Source organism: Schistocerca gregaria, chromosome 8, assembly GCF_023897955.1.
Source record: "Schistocerca gregaria isolate iqSchGreg1 chromosome 8, iqSchGreg1.2, whole genome shotgun sequence".
Lineage (NCBI taxonomy): Eukaryota > Metazoa > Arthropoda > Insecta > Orthoptera > Acrididae > Schistocerca > Schistocerca gregaria.
The window spans coordinates 256645905-256670404 of record NC_064927.1 but is presented as its reverse complement, the minus strand read 5'-3'; the positions used below and the strand labels follow the sequence as shown (position 1 = coordinate 256670404).

At 46.5% G+C, this 24500-nt stretch overlaps 1 protein-coding gene across 1 annotated transcript in view; it reads right to left on the bottom strand.

The window, feature by feature from the left end:
* Positions 1 to 370: 370 nt before the first annotated feature.
* The window catches only part of LOC126285140 (mucin-3B-like), a 45149-nt gene continuing 21019 nt past the window's right edge, over positions 371 to 24500 (bottom strand). The window contains exon 2 of the mRNA XM_049984458.1: positions 371 to 2302. Within this exon, the coding sequence (XP_049840415.1) occupies positions 371 to 2302 (1932 nt within the window). The remainder of the gene's footprint in view (positions 2303 to 24500) is intronic.

Here is a 24500-nt window from a genome sequence, read left to right as displayed (position 1 = left end):
GTACTACCACTACATCAGCAGTTTTCCAGAGTTTTGGAATTCTGCCTGTTAGTAGTGCCACATTGAACATGTTAGTAAGAAAATGTGTGATTTGCATTACTGTTTGTTTTAATGTTTCTGAACGTATTTTGTCTGGTCTGGGTGCTTTTCAGTTTTTTTAAGCCTGATGATTGCTGATTGCTGATTGCTGTTTGCTGTGTGCTGTTTTGACTTCTTGTGAGAACGGTATGGTTACACTGTCACTGATGTATGGTTGTCTTAGGTCAACATGGTGTCACTTGTCTACTGTGGGGGTCATCATCTGAGAGAAGTCTGTTCAGGAGAGATTTTACTGTGCTGCTGCTCCTCCTCTGGTACTTTTACTGTCAGCTTATTTTGGTGTCGACAGAACTGTTGGTGTCGACAGAACTGTTGGTGTCGACAGAACTGTTGGTGTCGACAGAACTGTTGGTGTCGACAGAACTGTTGGTGTCGACAGAACTGTTGGTGTCGACAGAACTGTTGGTGTCGACAGAACTGTTGGTGTCGACAGAACTGTTGGTGTCGACAGAACTGTTGGTGTCGACAGAACTGTTGGTGTCGACAGAACTGTTGGTGTCGACAGAACTGTTGGTGTCGACAGAACTGTTGGTGTCGACAGAACTGTTGGTGTCGACAGAACTGTTGGTGTCGACAGAACTGTTGGTGTCGACAGAACTGTTGGTGTCGACAGAACTGTTGGTGTCGACAGAACTGTTGGTGTCGACAGAACTGTTGGTGTCGACAGAACTGTTGGTGTCGACAGAACTGTTGGTGTCGACAGAACTGTTGGTGTCGACAGAACTGTTGGTGTCGACAGAACTGTTGGTGTCGACAGAACTGTTGGTGTCGACAGAACTGTTGGTGTCGACAGAACTGTTGGTGTCGACAGAACTGTTGGTGTCGACAGAACTGTTGGTGTCGACAGAACTGTTGGTGTCGACAGAACTGTTGGTGTCGACAGAACTGTTGGTGTCGACAGAACTGTTGGTGTCGACAGAACTGTTGGTGTCGACAGAACTGTTGGTGTCGACAGAACTGTTGGTGTCGACAGAACTGTTGGTGTCGACAGAACTGTTGGTGTCGACAGAACTGTTGGTGTCGACAGAACTGTTGGTGTCGACAGAACTGTTGGTGTCGACAGAACTGTTGGTGTCGACAGAACTGTTGGTGTCGACAGAACTGTTGGTGTCGACAGAACTGTTGGTGTCGACAGAACTGTTGGTGTCGACAGAACTGTTGGTGTCGACAGAACTGTTGGTGTCGACAGAACTGTTGGTGTCGACAGAACTGTTGGTGTCGACAGAACTGTTGGTGTCGACAGAACTGTTGGTGTCGACAGAACTGTTGGTGTCGACAGAACTGTTGGTGTCGACAGAACTGTTGGTGTCGACAGAACTGTTGGTGTCGACAGAACTGTTGGTGTCGACAGAACTGTTGGTGTCGACAGAACTGTTGGTGTCGACAGAACTGTTGGTGTCGACAGAACTGTTGGTGTCGACAGAACTGTTGGTGTCGACAGAACTGTTGGTGTCGACAGAACTGTTGGTGTCGACAGAACTGTTGGTGTCGACAGAACTGTTGGTGTCGACAGAACTGTTGGTGTCGACAGAACTGTTGGTGTCGACAGAACTGTTGGTGTCGACAGAACTGTTGGTGTCGACAGAACTGTTGGTGTCGACAGAACTGTTGGTGTCGACAGAACTGTTGGTGTCGACAGAACTGTTGGTGTCGACAGAACTGTTGGTGTCGACAGAACTGTTGGTGTCGACAGAACTGTTGGTGTCGACAGAACTGTTGGTGTCGACAGAACTGTTGGTGTCGACAGAACTGTTGGTGTCGACAGAACTGTTGGTGTCGACAGAACTGTTGGTGTCGACAGAACTGTTGGTGTCGACAGAACTGTTGGTGTCGACAGAACTGTTGGTGTCGACAGAACTGTTGGTGTCGACAGAACTGTTGGTGTCGACAGAACTGTTGGTGTCGACAGAACTGTTGGTGTCGACAGAACTGTTGGTGTCGACAGAACTGTTGGTGTCGACAGAACTGTTGGTGTCGACAGAACTGTTGGTGTCGACAGAACTGTTGGTGTCGACAGAACTGTTGGTGTCGACAGAACTGTTGGTGTCGACAGAACTGTTGGTGTCGACAGAACTGTTGGTGTCGACAGAACTGTTGGTGTCGACAGAACTGTTGGTGTCGACAGAACTGTTGGTGTCGACAGAACTGTTGGTGTCGACAGAACTGTTGGTGTCGACAGAACTGTTGGTGTCTTCTGGTATTTCTGTTTAGTGTCATGATACAGGTTAAGTCTTATCTTTCTTTCAGGGGGTTGTCTTTGCTTGTTGGTAGTGCTCTCTTTTGTCCAGTGACTCCTTCCTTAATCTTGCCAGTTCTGTCCCACCCAGTTTTTGCCGGTGGTATATCTGCTGCCTATGCTCTTTGTAGGACATGTCAGTACATGTGTTTTGTAATCTATACTGCCTTGAACAGTGTGTAGTGATACACCTCAACAATGGATGTTAATGGAAATTGTTACATTTCTCTGTACTATCTCCCAGTATTTTGTCTTCTAGCTTATCAACTCATAAAAGGTGACCAACCTTGAAGGAGGCCTAATCAAACATGTGATGTTTCAGGTGCTTGGTTGCTTCATATTCAATTCCACTCTGCATGCACGTATCGTCTATATAGTTGGTAATGCTGAAGTACCTAAATTGTATTGTCTCCCAGAACTGAGGCATTACAATGGTATTAGTATCTGTATTTGGGGGTTGTAATAACCCTTAAGTGTTGCCACCAGGCAATGGCTCACTGCCATGAAAAAGATAGCAACAGCTTTTAGCTGGGTGTTCAACTAAATGGTGTGGCTATCGATGTCATCCCAAATGAGCATGATTTCCCATCACGAACTGGAGTTAGTCCCTTGGAAAGAAGGTTGAAACATACTGGAGTGAAGTATAACAAATAATTCAAAGCAGTCTTTAGAACATAGTTTCGTTCCTTGGAAGCATAAAACTGGGCATTGTGATTGCAATAGCAGCTGTAAGTCTGCCCTGTGTGATCTATGCTACAAATGTTCTATTGGAGAACAGCCATATTAGATTATTGGAGATATTTCCATTGTATGGGAAAATTACTTAGGTGATTACTGAGTGCCAGATTTTGGCTGCATACTACTACATGGTTCTGAGGCTGGAGAACACTGTCCCATCATTTCTTAAGAGGTATTAGTATTCTCCCTGGGTGGAGAATCAGTTGACAACTCCCATTGGTCAAATGGAAGTTGGCCAGGCAACAGAGGTGTTGCATTTTGTCACTGTTGTAGAGGATCTCTGTGTTGGAGAAAGGGAAGAACATTGCTCTTTGTTTAATTTATTGGTACCTTTGCATTTGTCAGACATTGACATATGCTGACTTGAGGTGTGCACAAAATTATCTCAGGAGTATTCCTTGTGAAATTTCAGTTCTTGTGGTTGCATCACAAGTGACTTCACCAGTGTGGGCAAAGGATTTTGTGTGTGTTTAGATACTGTAGTGGGCAGAGGTGAGGACATCACCTCAGCACTAATTTCACTCCTGTATCACTGACCTGGAGCTTGCAGGGCTATGCAGCTATATCTTTCATGGGTTGTGACACAGCAACAATAGTACTGTAACTGCCAGATAGTGGTATACAAAGTGCTTGGCTAAGTAACATTTCGTGAGCAACATTCAGGTGTATGTTTTCCTTCACACAGATCTCTTGAATGACTTGCTCTTTGAGGTACACAGGGCATCCGCAGGTTGACTTCATAGCCCAGCTTGACCTTTGACAGGAGTTCCACTCAACCATTAAGAAAAGGGTGGAGGTAGACACCAATTCTACATCTACCCTCTTCTAACTTGATTGTTTTTGATCACACCCTGATCAGAGAGAGACTGTTGTATACCTCCCTCAATCATACCATCAATCAGCCGAGTATATAAGACACCATGTGAGGAATTCAGTGTTCGATGAGTCTGTACATGAACAGGGTATCTGTTGATGAGCATAACTGAGTAGTTATTGGGCTTTGAAGTCACTGTCTCTAGAAGACAAGTTACATAAGTGATTGCAGGGCTTTAGGATGCCTGCTGCTGTATCCACACCTTTCTGAATGATGAACAGGTTCACTGCAGAAAAGTTCTGACAACCTCCTGTCCACAATACCACAAGGTAGCAGGGTGCAACTGGAAGATTCATTGCATCACATTTCATTTATGTTTATTAGACAGAGGTTGTACTGATGGAGTTTATGTACTCATCTTAAGTTAATCCCGAAGATTGCCAGTATCTCCAACAGCATGCTTCTTCCTGCTGGGGGCCCCACAGAGGAGTATACCCACCTTATGTGATTTTTTATACCTTGTATCAGATGTCCCAAACTCCAGACAATGGGATCAGTTGGGAAGATAATAGCTCAGGTCACACATCCCAAAGTCCAGATAGAGGGCTCAATTGGCAGTTGAGAAGGTAATAGCTCAGTCACCCCTTCCCTTGCCTGGCCTGGCCTGGCCTGGCCTGGCCTTTGTCAGGTGGTACATGCAAGCCCTATCTGTCAACCTAGGAATGGAGTGGCAATGTGCAAGACATCGAAATATTTACTTACACTGCCTCCTTGAGTATTAGTGACATTTGGCATCAGTGTAGAAACAGCCATTCATCAGCAGTATCAGGGGAAGGGGTAAATTTTGCATAACATGGTACGCATGAATTGCAATAGTTGATACATTGTAACATTTCAATCAGTGTGAAGTTACACTACATTATGTTTCTTGCATTAATATGGTAAATCCAAGACATAATACAATAGGTCTTTTCTTTAATAACTTCTTTCAAATCAGTCGTTACTATGTACAGTTTTTTTTTCCAATCAGTAACACATCAGAACCTGCTTTAATGACTAGAATACAGTATTTTAGATAGTTTAAACAAGCAATGATTAGAGAATTCTAGTTCTTGAACCAAGTTTTAATTTAAGATAAGTTCATTGATTTTAACAGTCTTGTAAATGCTGTAATGCTGGTGATCACAGAGCTTGCATAGTATGAATTTTATTCTTGCTTTACAAAATTGTGGTAACAGTTCATGTTGGTTGTACTATGATTGTAGGTTGAAGATTATAGCAGGATGATCAGATGCAACAGGTCAAGAATTTGGTTGAAGCTATGCTGCCAGATGAGATCAGTCCCAGGTGCATGATCATATTTTGGGCAAGAGATTTCATTAACAGTTGGCACGATAATTTGCCCAGAGTTTCTAGTCTCATTTTGCCACATACACCATCATATCATTGGATCATGTAAATAATTGTATGATTCAATTACTACTATGTAGAGGAAAGATTATTCAACCTATATTAAGAGAGTTTCATTACACTGTAACAGAATTTTCTTTATATGTCACACAGAAGAAGATTCTTTTATACTTCACATTTTCTAAAATGTCAGTTTTCTTTACATAGCATACAGTTACTGAAGTTCATCATGAACTAGTCCTCAAAGTCATTACTTTACATAATGCCTGTATCATCATGCACATCTTTAGTGTCTCTGTTAGAAAATCCTTTTAATTTTCAGGAGAGACATTCCAACTTGACATCCTGGCCCACCGAGTATTCATAGCAACAAACTGGAAACCTGCTAAGCACATTAATGTGGTTGCCAGTTCCAACATTTCATAACTGTGCATTGACCAGTGTGAGTATCTATGCACTGAGCGAGCAGATGTTTTACTTCACACCAGATCACACTCTCAGAAAGCTTGTACCACTAAAGTGGCAGGTGAGTCATTGCTGAGTAAATCATCACTGGTGAGTGCCATATTTCATTGCAGGTATGCACTGGCAGAATTTTAGTTCATGTTGCAGTTCGTAACACCCTCACCACCATGGTAGCTCAGACCATGCCACTATTATCTTTGAAATGTTTATCACTGTTTATATCACGTCACGTATTCTTAAGAGTCCTGTTTCCTAGAAACTGAGCTCTCATCATCATAATCCAATAGTTCAACATTTCAGTCTATATTTTTTCCCCACAGAATAGAAGTGCCTTTTGCTTGTTTTTCTAACCAACATGTACTTACAAAAAAGTAAGCCCAGTTTGTGGCATGAAGATTATTGCCATATATTACAATATAGCACATTTACAACAATTTTCCCATGTCAGTTTCAATCAGACCTGACCAGCATGTATCCTTACTTTACATTAGGACCCCTTAGACAGATTGAGCTGACATTTTCTATTCGTAGAGAACAAGACTGACACAGACTGTTATGTCAAATCAATTTGTGGTGTATCAACAGCGAAACTAGATATGAAGGAAAATAAAGGCTCAAACTGAACAATGTTCAAAACTGCAAGAAGCTAGGAATTTGTACTCCTACAAAACTTGTTTGCTTAAGACTAATATTTACATGATTTTGCTGAGTACTATATCTAAATTATTTTTTACAACTACTTGTAACAAATATGAGTGTATAGAAGACTGGCACCTGTAGCGCCTTCTTATTGTGCCAAGACATTTATTGACTCCAGAAGTGCTGGGAAGACAATTTCATTGACTATATATCTTGCTTAATTACTAAATGAAATGGATTTTGTAATGAAGTGTTCACAAAGTAAGAATTACTTCCATGAATAGTTCTGTGTCAATTCCTTTACCTTTGCATCAAGTTCTTAAACAAGTGGTATTTTTCAGTTTTCATACGTAATACAGCCAACTGTACTTGAAAATATGAGTAAATCATCTCAGCCTGTTCATTGATCTACATAGTGGAATTACTCAACATTATATCACTTATACTTGGTAGTACTGAGTGCTGACCAACTGCATAGATAAAAATAATCTGACCAAATGGTGGCAGTAGCATACACATATAAAGATACTGAAATTAGCAAACTCTCAGAGCCATTGGTTCCTTCTTATGACAGTAAAGTTAAAGGGGAAGGAAGAGGGTGAATGAAAAGGACTTAAGTGGTATCACATATCAGTACCACTCTACAGACATAACAATGAAGCAAGTTTCTTTCTGATATGGGATCTGGTGGACGCAACTCTGTGCACGCACTATGCCAAGCCTCCAGCATTTCAGTACCTCAGTCACCCACTGCTGCCACAATATTGGACTATCAGTGGCAGTGACATGGCCCCACTTGTGATTAGAGCCACAATGGGGTGCCAAGCAGGTGCCACCCAGTCACAGCAACATCTTAGTTGTTGCTATTGCATGAGCTAGACTTCCTTGCTGCAACAGAGGTAATGTCCTCATTCACTTGGAGAAAGACAAGGAAAGTAAATCCTCTGTTTACTATGTTACTTGTTTGCTGATCATTTCTGCTCCTATCCAGCTTTCCAATGACAACGATTGCCAAACCACTCTGCAGCCATCTTCTTAACACTGTTTATAAAGCTGTGGACAATAGGTTGTGTATAGTAAATGGGGAGAGTCTGAAAATGTCACTAACAACCATGGCTTATGCGAGACTTATACGGCAGGATTAGAAGTGAGACTGATTCTTAAGAGACTGCACAATAAGACACTTGAGAACCTAAAGGTGGAAGGAAGAGTAATAAACAAGAGTACTGTAAGCACTGTGCAAATGTTGATTAGAGTGGAAAATTAAGTGCATTTTATGTGGGGGTGGTGGGGCAGGTAAAAAAACAGGTCTAAAATAAATAAAAGGCATAGAAAATTAGCAGGGATTTATTGGTTATTGAAGTTAAAAGGACCAAACTATAAATTCATCGGTCCTGTCATCCTGTATGTACCAAATCAGCAATAATGTCCAGAAGAAGATTACAAAAGGCAAATCCTGGGTAGCCGGACTGTATGCATGATACAGTAAGACAAAGACAAAAATAAAGGGGACGACAGAAGGTAGTGAGGGGGAGTAAGGTGGGTGAGCCACTCTGCCCACAATTCTGTTGGAGGTTCCCAGAGCATGGTATGCACCCACAAGCACCATTTCACTATGCATTACCCAAGAAAATGAGCAGCACAAACATTATGATAAAATTTAGAAATTATAAAAATTGTTTTTTGTTTGTCTCTCTCTATGATTTTTACCCTCCACACTGCCCTCTGGTACTAAATTGGTGATCCCTTGACTCAGAACATGTCCTACCAACCAATCCCTTCTAGCCAAGTAGTGCCACAAGCTCCTCTTCTCCCCAATTCTATTCAATAACTCCTCATTAGTTATGTGATCTACTCAGTCTTCAGCATTCTTCTGTAGCACCAAATTTCGAAAGCTTCTATTCTCTTCTTGTCCAAACTATTTATCATCCACATTTCAGTTCCATACATGGCTACACTCCATACGAATAGTTTGAGAAACGACTTCCTGACACTTAAATCTATATTTGATGTTAAATTTCTCTTATTCAGAAACGCTTTCCTTGTCATTGCCAGTCTACATTTTATATCCTCTCTACTTCGACCGTCATCAGTTATTCTGCTGACCGAATAGCAATACTCATTTACTGTAAGTGTCTCATTTCCTAATCTAATTCCCTCAGCATCACCTGACTTAATTTGACTACATTCTATTATCCTCATTTTGCTTTTGTTGATGTTCATCTTATACCCTCCTATCAAGACACTGTCCATTCCGTTCAACTGCTCTTCCAAGTCCTTTGCTGTCTGACAGAATTACAATGTCATCAGTGAACCTCAAAGTTTTTATTTCTTTTTGCTGGATTTTAATACCTACTCCAAATTTTTCTTTTCTTTCTTTTACTGCTTGCTCAATATACAGATTGAATAACATCGGGGAGAGGCTACAACCCTGTCTCACTCCCTTCCCAACCACTGCTTCCCTTTCATGCCCCCTCGGCTCTTATAACTGCCATCTGCTTTCTGTACAAATTATAAATAGCCTTTCACTCCCTGTATTTTACCCCTGTCACCTTCAGAATTTGAAAGAGAGTATTCCAGTCAACATTGTCAAAAGCTTTCTCTAAGTCCACAAATGCTAGAAACGTAGGTTTGCCTTTCCTTAATCTTTCTTCTAGGATAAGTCATTGGGTCAGTATTGACTCACGTGTTCCAACATTTCTATGGAATCCAAACTGATCTTCCCCGAGGTCGGCTTCTACCAGTTTTTCCATTCGTTTCTAAAGAATGTGTGTTAGTATTTAACAGCTGTGGCTTATTAAACTGATAGTTCAGTAATTTTCACATCTGTCAACACCTGCTTTCTTTGGGATTGGAATTTTTACATTCTTCTTGAAGTCTGAGGGTATTTCGCCTGTCTCATACATCTTGCTCGCCAGATGGTAGAGTTTTGTCAGGACTGGCACTCCCAAGGCCATCAGTAGTTATAATGGAATGTTGTCTACTCCTGGGGCCTTGTTTCGACTCAGGTCTTTTAGTGCTCTGTCAAACTCTTCACGCAGTATCATATCTCACATTTTATCTTCATCTAGATCCTCTTCTATTTCCGTAATATTGTCCTCAAGTACATCACCCTTGCATAGACCCTCTATATACTCCTTCCATCTTTCTGCTTTCCCTTCTTTGCTTAGACCTGGGTTTCCATCTGAGCTCTTTATATTCAGACAAGTGATTCTCTCTTTAATTTTCCTGTAGGCAGTATCTATCTTACCCCATGTGAGATAAGCCTCCACATCCTTACATTTGTCCTCTAGCCATCCCTGCTTTGCCATTTTGCACTTCCTGTTATCTCATTTGAGACATTTGTATTCCTTTTTGACTGCGTCACTTGATGCATTTTTGTATTTTCTCCTTTCATCAATTAAATTCAGGATCTCTTCTGTTACCCAAGGATTCCTACTAGCCCACGGCTTTTTACCTACTTGATCCTCTGCTGCCTTCACTATTTCATTCCTCAAAGCTACCCATTCTTCTTCTACTGTATTTCTTTCCCCCATTCCTGACAACTGTTCCCTTATGCTCTCCCTGAAACACTGTACAACCTCTGGTTTAGTCAGTTTATCCAGGTCCCATCTCCTTAAATTCCCCTTTTAGCAGTTTCTTCAGTTTTAATCTACAGTTCATATCCAATAGATTTTGGTCAGAGTCCACATCTGCCCCTGGAAATGTCTTACAAATTAAAACCTGGTTCCTAAATCTCTGTCTTGCCATCATATAATCTATCTGAAACCTTTTAGTACCTCCAGGATTCTTTTATGTATACAACCTTCTTTCATGATTCTTGAACAAGTGTTAGCTATGATTAAGTTATGCTCTGTGCAGAATTCTACCAGGTGGCTTCCTCTTTCGTTCCTAAGCCCCAATCCATATTCAACTTCTACATTTCCTTCTCTTCCTTTTCCTACTGTAATTCCAGTCACCCATGACTAATGTTTGTCTTCCTTCAATACCTGAATAATTTCTTTTATCTCATCATACATTTCATCAATTTCTTCATCATCTGCAGAGCTAGTTGGCATATAAAGTTGTACTACTGTATTAGGCGTGGGCTACATGTCTATCTTGGCCACAATAATGAGTTCACTATTTTATTCATTATTAAACCTACTCCTGCATTTCCCCTATTTGTTTTTGTATTTATAACCCTGTATTCACCTGACAAAGTCTTGTTCCTCCTGCCACCGAACTTCACTAATTCCCACTATAACTTTAACCTATCCATTTCCCTTTTTGAATTTTCTAACTACCTGCTCGATTAAGCGATCTGACATTCCACGCTCCAATCCATAGAACACCAGTTTCCTTTCTCCTGGTAATGACATCATCCTGAGTAGTCCCTGCCCAGAGATCCGAATGGGGGACTATTTTACCTCCGGAATATTTTACCCAAGCAGACGCCGCCATCATTTAATCATACAGTAAAGCTGCATGCCCTTGGGAAAAATTACAGCCGCAGTTTCCCCTTGCTTTCAGCCGTTCGCAGTACCAGCACAGCAAGGCCGTTTTGGTTAATGTTGCAAGGCCAGATCAGTCAATCATCCAGACTGTTGCCCCTGCAACTACTGAAAAGGCTGCTGCCCCTCTTCAGGAACCACACATTTGTCTGGCCTCTCAACAGATATCCCTCCGTTGTGGTTGCACCTATGGTGTGGCTATCTGTGTTGAGGCAAGCAAGCCTCCCCACCAACGGCAAGGTCCATGGTTCATGGGGAGGGGGTTATAAAAATTAAAAATGTCAAACATGAAAGAACAAGTAGGATAAAAAGTTGGGAAGGGTAGGAACAGTCCCCCATACGAAGGTTGGTTTGTAGGACTGAAGGGATCAGACTACTAGGGCCATCGGTCCATTTTTCCATGAAATTGAAACCCCCATAAGGAATAAAAACAAACAATGGAGATTGTGTCTCTTGTCCTGCATCATCTCTTGCAGACAGATCAGACAAAAGGAATTAAAATCTCACCAAGTGTGACAGTGGTTGCCCGACCATAGGGGAAAGAAAAGAAAAAGAAGAAAAGCCCACCACCAAGAAACTCAATAAAAACTCTGGTCTAAAATCGTAGGCAAAGACCATAGTCAACACAAAAAAGGACAAACAGATTAAGCGATAAAATCCCCTGCATGACTAAAACCCAAAACTAAATCTGCCATTGCAACGTCATCTGATAAAAGTGCAGGAAGCGTATCAGGCAGCGCAAACATCTGCCCGAGTGGAGTTAAAAGTGGGCAGTCCAACAAGATGCGGACCACAGTCAAAGCTGCCCCGCAACAACAAAGGTGGGTCATCGTTGCACAATAAGTAGCTGTGTTATCCAGGTGTGGCCAATGAGCAGCAGGCAGAGGACAACAGAGTGCTTGCGAGAGACCCACACCCCAGTAGCCTCCTTGATGGCCCGAAGTTTATTGGGTGAAGGCAGGGCACGCCTTTCTTCATCCCAGGTGCAAAGTACCTTGTGCCACAAAACTGACCTGAGGTCACTCTCCGTAAGGCTGGTGCACCGACAGCCTGTTTGGCCAGCATGTCAACACGTTCATTTCCCGGGGTCCACACAAAAACCACAGAGCGGCCTCAACAGCCAAGACTACGGAGGGAATCCTGTATAGCCATCACCAAAAGAGACCGAGGGAAACACTGGTTGTGAAGGACTCACCTGAGCAGGAGTGGATATACTCTAGGGCACGAGAAATGGCAACCAGCTCAGCAGTGAAAACACTGCAGCCAGCCGGCAATGAGCGTTGTTCATTATGAACCCCTAGAGTAGGAGCATAACAGACACGACCATAAACCATTAAATCATCAGTATATGCAATGTTGGAGCCTTGAAACATGACAAGGATTGAAAGGAAGCAGTGACGGAGGGCCTCAGGAGGGACTGAGTCCTTCGGGCCCTGTGGCAAATCAAGCCAAAGGCACGGGTGGGGCACACACCACAGGGTATGTGCAGAGGGGCCCACTGTGTTGGATCCCACAGTGAAGGATGGAGTCAGCAACCGCAATGTGGAAGGGATGCCAAATCACAAGCCAGGCTCCCATAATCTAGACGGGACAGAATTAACACCTGGTACAGCTGTAGAAGGGTAGACCGATTGGCACCCCAGCTGGTATGACTCAAGCAATGAAGAGCGTTAAGATGCTGCCAGAACATTTAAGTTGCTGAATATGAGGCATCCAAGTCAACTGGGTATTGTAAACCCATCCCAAAAACTAATGCATCTCCACCAACGCAAGAAATTCACTGTCTAGATAAAGCCGTGGCTTGGGGTGAACAGTGCAGTGCTGGCAGAAATGCATAACACAGGTCTTGGCAGCCGAAAACTGGAAGCCATGCACTACAGCCCAAGACTGTGCCTTGCAGTTAGCGACATGCAGCTTCCATTCAGCAACCAGTGGAGCTATAGTATAGGCAGAAGTTAGTGTAAGCACCGCTGGCAGTCCACCAAGAGGTGTTTGGGCATCTGACAGTGGACGTGATTTGGCCCGGGAGCCATATCAGGGCAAGAGGCTAGGGCACTGTGTAATTCCCACTCACTGGATGGAGCATTGTACGATTCAGGATGCCAAGTCTGAAATGAAAGGCTCAAATGTTCCAACTGCTCTTTCAGGGAGTGGAAGGCCAGTGGGTAATTCACAGAAGTGAAACTCTGAGCAAAATGCTCCGCTAAGCAGTTTGCAATTGTGTTGGAGTCAGTACAGACTGCTCCATTCAGTGAAAGCACAGGTACACTGATGGGGTTCTGATAGCCATAGAGTCGCCTAATCATGGCCCAAACCTGTGATGGAGAGGTATGGAGGCCAATGGTGGAGACGTACCTTTCCCAGCACTCCTGCTTGCATTGGCGAATGAGGTGGCAGGCTTGCGCATGGAACCATTTAAAGGTGATGAGGTGTTCCAATGAGGGATGCTGCTTGTGACGCTGGAGTGCCCAATCTCAGGCGACCACCAAGGCACAGTCCTAAACCGAGGGAACCCAGAAGAACAGGGAATAGCAGATTCTGTGGCAGTAACGATGCCAGTGGTGAATGAATGAACCACCACATCAATGGCGTCATTGGAAACAGGCTCAGTAATGGCAATGGAGGTGACCAAGTCCCAGTCAGCCTTATTCATAGCCCACCTGCAGCGGCACCCAGAAGAGTGGCGCTGTGGCAGTGAGAAAGATCAGAAAGTGGTCACTACCGCAGAAGTAATAATGCACACACCAGTGGACAGATGGTAGAAGGCCATGGCTTCAGACTGAAAGGTTGAGAGCTGAGTACCTGCCATGTGCCACACTGAAATGTGTGAAGGTACCATTATTTAAAAGAAAAAGGTCGAACTGTGCTAATACTTGCTCAACGATGCTGCCTCAGCCTGTTGCCACTGATCCACCCCAGATGATTATGGGCCCAGTAACAGAAAAGGAAGCGGCAATTGGGCTATCAGGGCAGCCAGAACATGCTGCGGGACATCACCAGCTGGCGGAAGATAGAGACTGCAGACAGTAACAGCCTGAGGCACCCACATCCAAACAGCGACAGCCTTTAGAGGTGTTTGTAGAGGGACAGACACTCTGTAAAGGGAGTGAAGAACGTAGATGCAGACGCCACCAGATACCCTCCCATAAGCTGCCCAATTCCCATAACACCGACAGCCACAGAGGTCGGGGGTTCGCATCGCCGGAAACCACGTTTCCTGAACAGTAATGCAAAGGATGAAGGCTGAGAAGTTGTCAGAGCTCAGCAGGATGGTGGAAAAAACTGCTGGAAGATGACATTGTCCATGGCAGAGAAAGGCATTAAAGGACTGAGGAGGCAGATTACGCCGCTGGGTCACCTGCTGCCACTGAGTACCTGAGTAAGTGACATCTATTGTGTCAGAGTCAGCGAGATCTAGGTCCTCAGGTAGCTCAGACACACAGCTTGCATGTTGCAGTGGGGTGGGTGCCACCCCAAGTTCCTTCGTCTTAGAGGTCTTCTTGGACTTTTCTCGCTGCTCCTTGGGTTTCACTGGCTGGGAGGGCTTCACCGATTCAGTCTCTGGGACGGAAGAGGATCATTAAGTCCTATGACCAGTTGGACACTTCTCCAGCCTAGAAGCGGGGACAGGCATCCCCGATGGGTGGGGGTGTTGCTCCTGAGGTAGGTGGCGCAGGAGCAACAGATTGGGTAGTGCCCCCGTGGAGGAAGGGGCATGTGGCGGTTTTTTGTTATGGTTTTACGGCGCAAAACTGCTATGGTCTTTAGCGCCCAGTCTGTGACTTAGGAAATGGCAGAAATGGGAAAGAAACTCAAAAAATTGGAGAAACTAAAAATAGAAGGAAAGCTTAAAAAGTCACTATGGAAGGGGGTTGGCTGTCCCCAAAAAGAGCTTCAAATGACTGACGTCATCTCACTGACACTAATAAATTCGAGAACGCGATCGGCTGAGCCCGTGTCAGCTGCTAAAATGGAAGATATATCAGGCGACAGCTGTAGATGGACGCGTAACAGAGTAAAATAGGGGCACTCAAGTAAAAGGTGTCTTACCATCCACAGCTGAGAGCAGTGGGGACAGATTGGGGGAGGATCACCACTTAAAAGATGTCGATGGCTAAAAAGACAGTGACCTATCCGGAGTCTAGTTAAAATTACCTCCACCAGACGACGCGTTCGGGAAGAAGAGGTCCAAGCACAGGGAAGAGCTTCACGTCCCTCTATTATTGGGAAGTGTCGACCAATGTGCGTGCCATAAAAGAGTAACACGACGACATAAAACACTCCGTAGATTGAAGAAGACAGACTGCCGCCTTGGCCACTATATCGGCCGCCTCATTTCCACAGATACCAATGTGTCCTGGGATACAGAGGAACGCCACAGAGACGCCCCCAAGTGGAGCAAGTGGAGACAGTCCTGAATCCGGTAGACCAGAGGGTGGACAGGGTACAGAGCTTGGAGACTGAGGAGAGAGCTGAGAGAATCTGAACAGATAACGTACTGTATCCACTGATGGCGACGGATGTATTGGACAGCCTGGAGAACAGCGTAAAGCTCCGCAGTATAAACTGAACACTGATCATTAATCCGAAATCGATTTGGGGTGTCGCCAACAATATAGGCACTCCCTACACCTAACGATGTTTTCGAGCCATCAGTGTAGATAAAGGTGGCTTCCTTCATTTGTGCACATAGAGCAGCAAATGCCCGATGATAAACAAGTGAAGGTGTACCATCCTTGGGAAATTGACAAAGGTCACGGAGCAGGCAGGTCCAGGGACGGAGCCAAGGCGGTGCTGTACCCCAAGTTGTCAAGAAGGTTTTAGGAAAGCAGAAGGAACGAGAATGGTGCAGAACTCTGGACCTTTGCCTTTCGCAGGCAAGTGCTCTACCATCTGAGCTACCGAAACACGACTCACGCCTCGTACTCACAGCTTTACTTTGCCAGTATCTCGTCTCCTACCTTCCAAACTTTACAGAAGCTCTCCTGCGAACCATGCAGAACTAGCACTCCTGAAAGAAAGGATATTGCGGAGACACGGCTTAGCCACAGCCTGGGGGATGTTTCCAGAACGAGATTTTCACTCTGCTCTGCCAGGAAGTTTCAGTTATTGTATGCTCTCTCCAGATCGAAAAATATTGCTACTGTTTGGCGTTTCCGGAGACAGTTGTTCATGATATAAGTGGAGAGAGCAACAAGTTGGTCAACTGCAGAACGATGCTTTCGGAAACCGCATTGGGCAGGTGTTAGACTGTGGGACTCCAGCCACCAAGCTAAACGACTATTCACCATACGCTCCAAAACCTTACATACACTACTTGTGAGAGAAATGGGCGATAGCTAGAGGGAAGATGTTTGTCCTTTCTAGGTTTCGGAACAGGAACGACGCTAGCTTCCCGCCATCGCCTGGGAAAAGTACTGTCGGTCCAAATTCGATTATAAAGGCGAAGGAGGTAACGCAGACTATGGGTTGATAAATGCAGCAACATTTGGATGTGGATACCATCCGGTCCTGGGGCGGAGGAGCGAGAAGACAGTGAATGTTGGAGTTCCCACATGGAGAAAACAGTATTATAGCTTTAGCGATTTTGAGAGGAGAAAGCAAGAGGTTGCACTTCGGCTGCACGTTTCTTCGGGAGAAACGCTGGTGGATAATTTGCAGAGCTCGAAATCTGAGCAAAGTGTTGACCCAATGAGTTAGAAATTGCGACGGGGTTCACTAACTTATCATGCGTGACAGTGAGCCCAGAGACCGGGGAGAAACTAGGCGTGCCAGATAACCATCGAATCCGACTCCGAACTTCCGAGGAGGGAGTGAAGGTGTTAAATGAGCTAGTAAAGGGTCCCAGCTTGCCTTCTTGCTATCGCGGATGACACGACGGCATCGCGCACTGGACTGCTTATAGCGGATACGGTTGGCCAAAGTAGGATGGTGGCGGAAAAAACGCGAAGAGCACGTCGCCGCTCACGTATGGAGTCACGGCATGCCTCGTTCCACCAAGGAGCTGGGGGGCACTGGGGCAGTTCGGAGGTGCGTGGTATTGAACGTTCCGCAGCTGTAAGAATAACGTCTGTAATATGTGTGACCTCATCGCCGACGCTAAGAAGGTGACGGTCATCGAATGTCGCTAGAGACGAAAAAAGTGTCCAGTCGGCTTGGGCAAACTTCCAGCGTCGCGGGCGCATATATGGCAGTTGAGGCTGCAGTCTAATGACACATGGAAAGTGGTCACTCGAGTGTGTATCTTCAAGCGCGAACCATTCGAAGCGCCGAGCTAGCGGAACAATACCGACCGAAAGGTCCAAATGAGAGAAATTTGTCGTGGAGGCAGAAAAAATGTAGGGTTCCCAGTGTTGAGGCAAACAAGATCCGCTTGGTGGAAGACGTCTATCAATAGTGAGCCACGCATACAAGAATGTGGAGCTCCCCAAAGCGGGTGGTGGGCATTGAAGTCCCCAACCAGCAAATAGGGGGTGGGAGCTGACCAAGAAGATGAAGGAGATCAGCTCATGCCACTGGTGTGGACGATAGAATCTATACAGTACAAAGAGAGAAGATGTATCCAGAAAGGGAAAGATGGACAGCGACAGCTTGGAAGGAAGTGTTTAAGGGGATTGGGTGATAATGGAGAGTATCATGGAGAAGAATCGTAAGTCCTCCATGTGCTGGAGTGCCTTCAACAGAGGGGAGATCAAATCAGATGGACTGAAAATGGGGGAGAACAGAGCGGTCGTGGGGACGCAGCTTTGTTTCCTGAAGACAGAAGATGACAGACGATTAGGATCATAAGAGGATCGACAATTCATCCCGATTGGCTCGAATGCCGCGGATATTCCAGTGGATAATGGACATGGGGTGAACAGAAAATGGAGGAATGTGACCAAGGTTGCTGTCAACTCAACAACTGCTCAGAGCTTGAAACCGACAGCGTGGAACGGCATTCAGCCAAAGGCAGACGATCCTGGTCCATAGGTTGTTCAGGAGCAGCTCCTGCCACCAGCGATCAGCCGGTTGAACGGCCGCCAGCAGTGCGCCTCGGCGACACAGAAGAGGGCCGAGGGCGGTTACCGCCATTTGGTGCTGCACATGAGACACGCCTTGGCGGACAAGGAGAGGAACTGGGTTTCTTATTAGCCTTCTTGGAAACATGATGGTTAGATGGAGGAGGAACCGATTGTTGTGAAGTTGGGGTACATAAATTTTCACGAGTATGCTCTTTTTTAGAAGTCTCGGTGTCTGACTTTTGGGCTCGAGATTTAGCAGAACCCGATGAAGGGTGAGCCATAGTGTGAGCAGGCGAAAGTGTGAAGGTTGAACGGGCGATCTTTGCGCTGGCCGATCTGACGACTGTGGCACTAAAGGTGAGATCACAAGCCTGTGTGGTCGCCTCCTTTGTTGGCTGAGAAGAGGCAAGGACAGTGCTGTATTTTCCTGTCTGAGGCACAGTGGGCTTTCGACTGGCGAATAATTTTCGAGCAGCAAATGTCGGCATGTGGGGGTGTACAGCTCTGTGAGCCAACTGTAATTTGCTGAATTGATGGGACTGCCACAGTTGTCGCAGCGGCGGCATATGAAGAAGTCATTCACACAGGATGGAGTCGTTCATATTTCCTCTTGGCCTCAGTATAGGTCAGTCAGTCCAAGGTCTTATACTCCATGATTTTCCGCTCTTTCTGTAAGATGCTGCAGTCTGATGAGCAAGATGAATGATACTCTCCACAGTTGATACAGGTGGAGGCGAGGCACATGGAGTATTGAGATGTTATGGGTGTCCGCAATCTCAACATGTGAGGCTGGAAGTACAGTGGGAAGACCTATGGCTGAACTTGCAGCACTTAAAGCACCGCATTGGGGGAAGGGATAGAGGGCTTCACATTGCAGCAGTAAACCATCACCTTGAGCTTCACAGGTAATGTATCACCCTCTAAGGCCAAGATGAAGGCACCGGTAGCAATCTGATTATCCTTCAGACCCTGATGAACACACTGGACGAAATGAACACCTTGGTGCTCTAAAATGGCGTGCAGCTCGTCAACAGACATGAAAGACTCTCCATCAGCTCTCGTGCAAACTAGGAACCAGGGCAAATAAGTGTAACTGCCATTCTGAGCCTTTTGTTCCTCCCACGGTGTGGCCAGGAAGGGGAATGATTTGGGATCGTATTTCTGAGGCTTAAATTGAGCCTGAGAACACTTAGAGACTGCTGGCAAGAGATGATGTACCACACTTCATTGCGAGTCATCTGCCCTTATGCCACCTACTCCTACCAAGCCCCCCCCCCCCCCCCAAGGGTGTCACGCAGCCCCAGCAAGGGCCACCTAGCAGGATGGCCATTGCCAGGATTCCCGATGCCCCATCTACTCCTTGGCATGCATGGAGAGTTAATAGCGCAGGTATCAGCAGAGCGACCCCTATGTTTTCATGGGGCTACAACCAACAGGGTACATGGTGGCCCCACCACAACAGACTGGCTACCATGCTCGATATTAGGCGCAAGGAAGTCCATGGTCGTCATCCCCGCAAAACGCAACACTGCACAGTGCTTGGTGGAAATTGCACCCAGGAATGTACCAACGCCCAAGTGATGGAGAACGAGCGGGACAGCAATGCGACGATGAGAAGCTGGCTAAATGTCTCAATGCACGGTGGACACAATGCACCATACAAGGCGCCCTTCCCCAGTTGGCTTGCACTTCGGAAGAATTTGGAAATATGAAGGTCAAACCCGAGAGGGTACCTTCACATATAGGCCGAAAGATTTGAGACTCCTTTTAGTTGCCTCTTACGACAGGCAGGAATACTGCGGGCCTATTCTAACCCCCGAACTCTTAGGGGGTACCAAGCAAGGGTCACCTTAGGACCCCTGGCCCAGAGCAAGTGAGAGGTGCCAATTCAGCCCCTCAGGGAGTCAATGAAGACAAAGCACCTCACACCACTTTTATGGATGAAACATAAAACCAGGTCAGCCATTTTGGCATCATCCACTAACACCAGAGGTAGCGTGTGAGGAAGGTTAAGAGATTGCCACAAAGGAGCCAAATTTGGGCAGTCTAGTAGAATGTGCACCACAGTTGGGCAGGCACAACATTGGCAGTAAGGTGGGTCGTCACTTCTGAGAGTGTGGCTGTGGGTCAGCCAAGTGTGGCCAATGTGTAGCCAAAAAGAAAAACATTCAATTTCCTGTAACAAGTGCAATCGGGAGACTTGTCTATTATTTCCCTCAGTTTGACTGGGGAGTCCAAGGTGACCCATCCCAGGTTCCAGAAATCCGGCAATTGACGGTACAATGTCAACCAAAGGTACAGTTCTGGGACACCATTCCCAAAATTGATATATTGGTAGTTAATGTTACCAAGTGGTTGGCACATTTGTCTCATTAGATCCCAACATCTCCAGGGGCTGAAACAAAGATGACTGGCCATCAAATGTGATTGAAGTCAGAGGATCCTGGATAGACATGACAAGCAGCTGACAAGAGTAGCACTGGTCTATAGTCCGAAGGCTGCTCAAGGAGAACAAGCTTGACTGAGGGTCTATTTGGTAGCCACCAATTCAGTAGTGACGACACAGCAAAGAGCATAGAGTCACTGCAACTTGTATATGTGTGTGCAAACCAGTTTGTACATCAACTGTTGAGCTGTCAGTGTATACCACTTTCAAAACTGGAGATGCACTGAGGACAGCCAGTGATGACATAAAATACCATTGGGTCAACTGAATCTTTCAGTCAAAAGGTTAATTGATCCAAATGGGTACATACCATGGGGACATATGCAATTGCTCCCTGACAAGAGGTAACAGTGGGGAAAGTTGGAGTTCAGAGGAGATATAATGCAACTGAATTGCAATTGTGACCAAGTTCTGAGCCTCTGTTGTGGGAGGTGGACATCCCTAGCAGGAAAAAGGACAGGACAGTTTGGATGGTTAGGGGAGCTGCAAAAAGGTATAGCATAACTGAGTAGTTTTATTGTTTGCAACAGATCCATGGTGGAGGGACCTTAGCCTCAGCAAGTAGGCTGTTCACAGAGCCAGTTCAAAAGGCTCTTGTTGCAAGTCAGACCCCACTCTGGTGTGTTCAGGCCTGGTGACCGCAATGCTGAACCATATGCCAGATTCCCATAATCGAGACGGGGGCTTTGTGGAGCTGCAGGAAGGTAGTACATTTGCACTCCAGCTGGTGTCACTGAGGCAGCAAAGCTTAATAACTTTTAGCCAGCTCCTTTGCTGGCGAAGATTGGAAAGCCACATCACTCAGGCATCAAAGACAAGTCCCAAAAAGTGATAAGTACCCACTGCATATAGTAATCTGTGGTCAAAGTAAAGTTCTGGTTGTGGACAAACAGTATGACTAACAGATGAGTATGACAAGAGTCTTGGGGGCAGGTTGGTTGGTTGGTTTGTGGGATTAAAGGGACCAGACTATGGTCATCGGTCCCTTATTCCATAAAAACTAAAACCACCCGAAGAGAATACAAAACGAACAACAGGAAAGACAGCAGACGAAACAGGACATGAAATACTCTGACAGAGACCAGACAAAAATTAAAACACACAGTGTGATGGTAGTTGGCCGACCGTAGAGAAAAAGAGGAAATGCCAACCACCAAGAACACTTTAAAAACTCAGTTTAAAATCAGAGGCTGAAAGCCAGAATCAACACTAAAAAACTCAGATTAAAGGATAAAAACCCCCTGCCCGAATAAAACAAAACCAAATCCACAGTGGCAGAGTCATCTGATAAAAGAGCAGACAGCGTGTCAGGCAATGCAAAAGTCTGCCTGAGCACGATTAAAAGGGCGCACTCCGACAAAATATGGACCACCATCAAGGACGCCCCACAACGACAAATAGGGGGATCGTCACGACACAGTAAATAACTGTGCATGAGTTCGGTGTGGCCAATGCGGAGCCGACAAAGGACGACTGAGTCCCTGCGGTTGGCTCGCATGGATGACCGCCACACAGTCATCGTGTCCTTGACGGCACGGAGTTTGTTAGGGGTGGTAAGACCGCGCCATTCAGCATCCCAAAACGAGATAACTTTGCGGCGTAAGACTGCCCGCAAATCAGCCGCCAGGAGGCCAATCTCCAGAGATGGCGCACTGGTGGCCTCTTTCGCCAGGCAGTCAACAGTTTCATTGTCGAGTATACCAACATGGCCTGGGGTCCAAACAAAGACCACAGACCTGCCGCTACGGACAGGAGTATGCAGGGACTCCTGGATAGCCATCAGCAGACGAGAACGAGGGAAACTGGTCGAGAGCTCGTAAACCGCTCAGGGAATCGCTACAGATAACGAAGGACTCACCTGAGCAGGAGCGGATATACTCTAGGGCACGAAAGATGGCGACCAGCTCAGCAGTGTAAACACTGCAGCCAGCCGGCAATGAACGTTGTTCAGAGTGGTCCCCTAAAGTTAGTGCATAACCGACTAGACCAGCAACCATCGAACCGTCGGTGTAGACAACGCCAGAGCCCTGATACGGCGCCAGGATGGAATAAAAGCGACATCGGAAGGCCTCCGGAGGGACTGAGTCCTTCAGGCCATGTGCCAAGTCGAGCCAAAGGCAAGGGCGAGGCACACACCACGGGGGTGTACGCAGAGGGGCCCGGAAAGGAGGTAGTACAGGAAAACACCCAAGCCCGTAGAGAAGCTGTTTGACGCGTACGGTGATCGGACAACCCGACTGGGGCCGACGTTCTGGCAGATGAACGACTGACTGCGGGAAGAGGACACGATAATTTGGATGCCCGGGCAAGCTAAAAACATGGGCAGCATAAGCAGCCAGTAATTGTTGGCGTCGTAACCGCAGTGGAGGGACACCTGCCTCCACAAGTATGCTGTCCACAGGGCTGGTTCGGAAGGCACCAGTGGCAAGGCGTATCCCGCTGTGGAGGATTGGGTCCAGCACCTGCAACGCAGATGGGGATGCTGAGCCATAAGCCAGACTCCTGTAGTCCAGACGGGACTGGATTAACGCCTGGTAAAGCCGTATGAGAGTAGATCGGTCGGCGCCCCACCTGGTGTGGCTCAGGCATCGCATAGCATTTGGATACCGCCAACACGCCTGTTTTAGCTGCCGAATATGAGGCAGCAAAGTCAACCGGGCATCAAAAACCATCCCCAAAAACCTATGTGACTCCACCACTTTAAGAAGCTCGCCGTCAAGATAAAGCCGCGGCTCCGGGTGAACAGTGCGTCGCCGGCAGAAATGCATAACGCAGGTCTTGGCTGCCGAAAACTGAAAACCATGCGCCACAGCCCAAGACTGCGCCTTGCGGATTGCGCTCTGTAGCTGTCGTTCAGCAGCTGCAATGACAATAGAACTGTAGTAAAGGCAGAAGTCGTCAGCATACAGGGAAGCGGAGACAGTATTTCCCACGGCCGCAGCGAGCCCGTTAATAGCTATTTAAAACAGACACACACTGAGAACAGAACCCTGTGGCACACCGTTCTCCTGGACTTAGGAGGAACTATATGAGGCCGCGACGTGCACGCGGAAGGTACGATACGACAGAAAATTGCGGATAAAGATCGGCAGAGGGCCCCGAAGACCCCATCCATGAAGCGTAGAAAGGATGTGATGACGCCATGTCTTATCATACGCCTTCCGGATGTCGAAAAAGACAGCAACCATATGATGACGGCGGGCAAAGGCAGTACGGATGGCCGACTCCAGGCTCACCAGATTGTCGGCGGCAGAGCGACCTTTACGGAACCCACCCTGAGACGGAGCAAGAAGGCCTTGAGACTCCAGTACCCAATTCAAGCGCTGGCTCACCATCCGTTCAAGCAGCTTGCAAAGAACGTTGGTGAGGCTAATGGGACGGTAGCTGTCCACCTCCAAAGGGTTTTTCCCTGGTTTCAGAATGGGGACAACAAGACTTTCCCGCCATTGTGACGGAAAATCACCCTCGACCCAAATGCTCTTGTAAAGATCGAGGAGGCGTCGCTGGCAGTCCACTGAAAGATGTTTCAGCGTCTGAGAGTGGATGCTATCTGGCCCAGGAGCGGTATCAGGACAAGCGGCGAGGGCACTTCGAAATTCCCACTCACTGAATGGAACATTGTACAATTCAGGATGGTGAGTGCGAAAAGAGACTCCGACGTTCTATCCGCTGCTTAATGGAGCGGAAGCCCAAGGGGTAGTTGGCAGAAGCGGAATTCATAGCAAAGTGCTCTGCCAAGCGGTTTGCAATGACGTCGGAGTCAGAACAAACTGCTCCATTCAGTGAGAGCGCAGGGACACTGACAGGGGTCCGATAGCCATAGAGGCGGCGAATCTTGGCCCAGACCTGCGATGGAGTGACATGGAGGCCAATGGTGGACACACACCACTCCCAGCACTCCTGCTTGCGTTGGCGGATAATGCAGCGGGATCTCGCACGCAGCCGTTTGAAGGCGATAAGGTGGTCGATTGAGGGATGTCGCTTGTGACGCTGGAGCGCCCGCCGGCGAGCTTTAATCGCTTCAGCGATCTCAGGCGACCTCCAAGGCACAGTCCGCCGCCGAAGGGACCCAGAAGAACGGGGAATGGCAGATTCGGCGGCAGTAACGATGCCGGTGGTGACCGATTGAACCAGTGCATCAATGGCATCGTTAGAG